This window comes from Miscanthus floridulus, chromosome 10 (genome assembly GCF_019320115.1).
Source record: "Miscanthus floridulus cultivar M001 chromosome 10, ASM1932011v1, whole genome shotgun sequence".
NCBI classification, from domain to species: Eukaryota; Viridiplantae; Streptophyta; class Magnoliopsida; order Poales; family Poaceae; genus Miscanthus; species Miscanthus floridulus.
The window spans coordinates 118054752-118060029 of NC_089589.1; the positions used below are offsets into that span (position 1 = coordinate 118054752).

The 5278-nt window shown below is 47.6% G+C and overlaps 1 protein-coding gene across 1 annotated transcript; it reads left to right on the plus strand.

Annotated features, from left to right (window-relative positions):
• Positions 1 to 987: 987 nt before the first annotated feature.
• LOC136485470 (putative UDP-rhamnose:rhamnosyltransferase 1) lies at positions 988 to 2559 on the plus strand. Its single transcript, XM_066482346.1, has one exon. The coding sequence runs from the start codon at positions 1005 to 1007 to the stop codon at positions 2454 to 2456; it is 1452 nt and encodes a 483-aa protein (XP_066338443.1). The 5' UTR covers positions 988 to 1004; the 3' UTR covers positions 2457 to 2559.
• Positions 2560 to 5278: the final 2719 nt, after the last annotated feature.

Consider the following 5278-nt stretch of genomic DNA (forward strand, 5'->3'; position numbering starts at 1 on the left):
TTGCAAGACACGGCTAGAGTTTTAGCGATAAACTTGCTTTTCAGTAGCGGGTTTTGGCTTAGCTTTTGTTTTTGTTTTCCATTATAGCAAAAAAAACTTTGTTTTTGAGATTTCCTGGTCTGTTTTTTCCTGTTTGTAATAAGAAATAGTCATATACATTAATCGATGCAGAAGCTGGGATATTAATATATTCTCTTTAAAAAAAAACTGTACCAATAACAGTTCATTGTTTATTCGCTGCTCAGCCCACCGCGCACGCCAGATCCGGCCGTCGTTGGCCGTGCCTTTGGTATCAATATCAATCGCTTTGTTTAGCCATCCACATGACGCGCGTGCATGGCTACAAAATTAAGAAACTGCGCAAGTAAGGCCCACTCGCCAAGGTGTGTTCCGGCTTTGTTTTGATGGATCGGAGTATGTATACGGTACGGTAGAAAAGTTACACAAAGAATCCACATCTACCGTTGTGGTATTACAGCGCGAGTTCGAGTGCTAAATGCGAAATTCGTTCCTCACCGATACATACGAATTTTTGGGAATTTCGAAAATATCAGATCAAATTTAAACAAATTTAAATTGATTTTTTTCTTCGAAAAATTAGCATCATTTCACTGGAAAAACTCTCTAATCTACCGTGCATCATAAATTTATATAGCACCGACAAAATAACACAATATATCACATAAGTACAGCGGCGGTAATACTAGGGCTGACGGTAGACGAGGTGCATACGCTAGTGACAGATCGAACGTATGAGTGAGTAAATTAAATAGATTTAAGAAGTTCAGGGCTTTGGTGAGGTTAGAGGATATGGAGGCTCATTTTATTGTAGTTTGGTGTAATTTTGGAGCAACACATGAATTTGGCTGTAAAATTTAGGTTTTTTCCACGAAAAAAGCAATATTCTAGAAATTTAGGCGAAAACCCAGGCTATAACTAGGCGACGAACTCAGCCGGTGGAGCTCCAGCTGCTCACTGAGGCTCACTCTCGTTCAGAACTCGCCATGGACGCCGTGTCCTCCGCATCATCCTTGCCGGAGTCTCCACCTCTGCGCATCGTCATCTGCCCGTGGCTCGCGTTCGGGCACATGCTCCCGTACCTGGAGCTCGCCGAGCGCCTGGCGTCGCGGGGCCACCGCGTGTCCTACGTCTCCACGCCCAGAAACCTCGCGCGCCTCCCTGCGCGGCGCAACGCCGGCGTGGACCTCGTGGCGCTGCCGCTCCCGCGCGTCGAGGGCCTCCCCGAGGGCGCCGAGTCCACCACTGACGTCCCTGGCGACAGGCTCGAACCCCTATGGGAGGCCTTCGACGGCCTCGCCGCGCCGTTCGCGGAGTTCCTGGCCGCCGCGTGCGCCGGCGACGGCGACGTCGTCGTCGAGGGGAACGGTAAGAGGCCGCCAGACTGGATCCTCGTCGACACGTTCCACCACTGGGCGCCCGCTGTCGCCCTGGAGCACAGGGTGCCGTGCGCCATGCTCCAGCCCAGCGCTGCCTTCATCTCCGCCATCGCCTGTGGGGCGTCCGAGCATGCGGAGCTGGCAGCTGCCTCTGTCTTCGAACAGATGCCCGCCGTACAAGCACAGGCACCGCCGGTGGGTATGCCCCGTCACGAGTGGGAGGGGGACAAGGCGTTGTTCACACCTGTCGGCACGTCAGGTATGTCGATCGCCCGGCGCATCACCTTGACGCTCGACCGGTGCGCGATCACGGCCATGCGGAGCTGCCCGGAGTGGGAGCTCCACGCCTTTTCGCATGCCGCCGCCCTCCTCGGCAAGCCACTCGTTCCCCTCGGCCTCCTGCCGCCGTCGCCGGATGGAGGCCGCGGCGCCGGCATGAACAGAGACGACGCCACCGTGCGGTGGCTCGACGCGCAGCCACCCAAGTCGGTCGTGTACGTCGCGCTGGGCAGCGAGGTGCCGCTGCGCGTGGAGCTGGTGCAAGAGCTGGCTCATGGACTCGAGCTCGCCGGGACGCGATTCCTCTGGGCGCTGAGGAAGCCCAGGGGCGTTCCCGACGCTGACGTCCTCCCTCCGGGCTTCCAAGAGCGTACGCACGGCCACGGCATGGTGACCACGAGCTGGGTGCCGCAGAATACCATACTGGCGCACGGTGCCGTCGGCTCGTTCTTGACGCACTGTGGACGCAACTCGCTTACGGAAGGGCTTCAGTATGGGCACCCTCTGATCATGCTGCCCATCTTCGCAGACCAAGGTCCGAATGCGCGGCTCATGGCGGGCAGGAAGGTCGGGTTGCAGGTGCCAAGGGATGAAGACGATGGGTCTTTCGACCGCCAGGGGATCGCTGACACAGTGCGGGCTGTGATGGTTGATGAAGATACCACGAGGGTCTTTCTAGCAAACGCCATGAAGCTGCAGGAGGTTGTAGCTGATAAGGAGCTCCACGAGAGGTACATTGATGAATTTGTGCAGCGACTTAGATCTCACGCCCCTAGCTGAGAGTTGGTTTTGGAGGTTAGGGTTGTTGTTGGCTTGTTGCGCATAAACTATGGATGGAGAGATCATTGTATATATCCAATAAGAAATTGCATTGTTGTTAGTGTTGGTTGCATCAAAGAGCTGTACATCACGTGTACACATCAGGAGGAGTTATATTGTGCATCACGTGATAGCCTTCATCTTCTCAATCTTAATAATCTTTGTTGGAGAAGTGAAAAAGGAAAACCTCATGTGTCAACATGCATGGCCAGATAAACTCTAGTTGCTCCTATAGATTCAGGGGCGGAGTCAGGATCTGATATAGGAGGGCGGCAGGTCCACCATGTTTCAACAAAAAAAAAATAGAATATCAATATCAAACATTGTAAAAAAATATTAATCTTGATATATTGGCTTAAAAACTATAAATCAACTTTAATCATTTTCTTTTCTTTCTTCATCTCGGACAAGCGTTAATTGTCTAAATTAAAGACAAAAAGACATATTGTTCATAAAACTAATGGTTCACATCATCTTATTTTATCTGGCTATAAAAACTATACAATGAGGAGATATAACTTAAGAAAAACATAATAGGGAGATGTATTTTATTTGTAACTAGACTTTTGTTACCTTAGTTGAGGAGGCTTTCTACATATGATTTCTAGAATTAGTATAACTAATGAAGAGTATTATTATATCCTATGCAACCTTATGGAGGGCCGGTGTGGCAGAACCATCTAATCTAATGCCTCACAGGAGTGCTTGTCATCCATTAGATACTAAGCACTCAGGGGAGAACACTAAATTACTCAGTTCCGTCGGGCACACCCTAGGGGAGAACCCAAAAATCCACATTTTTGTCATCAGGATCACAAATGAGAGAATAAAGCTTACATCATTCTTGACCATTTCTTACATCACTTTTAATACAACATCAGAGTATAATATTTATTATTATAACAACGGAATGTAATCATATTATTAGAGTTATGAACAATTTAATTTAACAGCGGAATATAAACATGTGATCAGAATTACAGTGGAAATAATTATCTAATTTTGACATGATAAATCATTGATACGTAAGCTATGATAACAGATTATAAAACTTTCATTTATAAAAAGCTTTAGTGAGAGTTATAAATAAAGACTACGATCGCAGCGTAAAGGAAATCCCCTCTGAGTCCACCAGGAGGAATCCACACACAAAGGTCAGCTCAAGGCTCCACCTGTCAGCTGCAACAGGGGAATAAAACCCTAAGTACTCAATTGTACTCAGCAAGACTTACCCGATAGGAGGAAAAAAAGACTCCAAGGATAAGTAAGACTATCTGGCTTGTGGGTTATTGCATTTGTAGGAAGCATTACTAAGCGTGTGTCCTTAAATTCGATTTTTATTAATAGCCGTATTGATTCATTAACTGACCATTCTATGTAAGCACCTGTGCTACTTTCAAGCAGGTGATAAGCAATCGGATTTTTTTTCCATCTTCTAACTTTCATCTTTCAGTTCTTACTACGGTGCTAGGCTGTAGACAAGCCGTACCAAAACGCCGGCGATTCGCGAATCAATGTCCCCAGCTGGGTACCCCGAAAACACACGCCCCGCTTGTACCCCGGGCACAAGTAGGACCAACCCGTCACCCTCCTGTCCTGGGGTCCTAGGTCCCCGTCCAAACTGGGACTCCAAGCTCCCGCCCCTGAGTCCCGGACTTAGTGTGGTGCAAGGACCTCCTCCACCAAAAAGAAACCTTGATAGTCAGTCCAGAAAGAGACAGAACCCACGACAAGAGAGCAACAAGTCTTCCAAGCACCCATACACAAGTATATGCTCGGGATAATAAGTCTGTGACTTGCCTAGAGTCTTATGCAATGGCCGGTCCTTAATCGACACAGACAGAGAAAACAGTGTAACCAAGCCATGCCCCGTGTCCACGGCGACACAACCTCTTACACCCACCAATACCCAAACCATATCCCTGCCCGGTCACCATTTTTCCTTTCCACCATTTATATATTCCAAGTGATAATAATACAGTAATATATTTCCCTATATCTCGCGAGTGACAACCATCACTCGACTTCTATCAGAGTCCTGTAGCATAGCAATCTACATGATCCTGTCATACTAGTAAGACTCATAGGATAAAGATGTATATATGCAAGTGGGTTTCATTCAACTCCTTAAAACTTAATGCACAAATATAGTTTAAACTACAGAAAAGTAGAGGTTATACACCGGGGCTTGCCTGGGTAAGTGAAAGGACCTGGGATGCCGCCTAGAGGGGGGGGGTGAATAGGCGTTTCTGAAAATTTACACCTTTAAATGCGAAAACAATTAGAAAGGGAGTTTCCAAAATGGAAACTCCAAATTAAGAGTACTACCACCCCTCACAAGTTAGCCATAAAGTAAACAAGGTATAAAGAATATATCTAGAAGGTACAACCCTGCAACACTAAGTTAGAACAGAGAATAAATATTTTCAGTGTAGGCAGGAAATATCGGATGTGTCCGGTATACACGATTTCTGCAGATCAACCCCGAACTTGCTCCTTTCGATTTCTATCTTCAAACCAAACTGCAGGCACCTAATGGAGATGACGATATACACAGAGAACCTGCAGCACAGCTAGAGCAACACAAATATCAAGTGAAATGCGAATTTAGACATGATATTTGTTTTACCGAAGTTCGGACTCGTTCGAGTCCTACTCTCCGTTGAGGGGGCTGCGGGCGACCCAGCGAAGGTCAGCCCTAGAGGGTACCACGAAGGTCACTCTAGCCGGAGTCTTTTCCAACTCCTTTTCCTCCTTCCACTAAATGATTCTGAGGCGGCGGA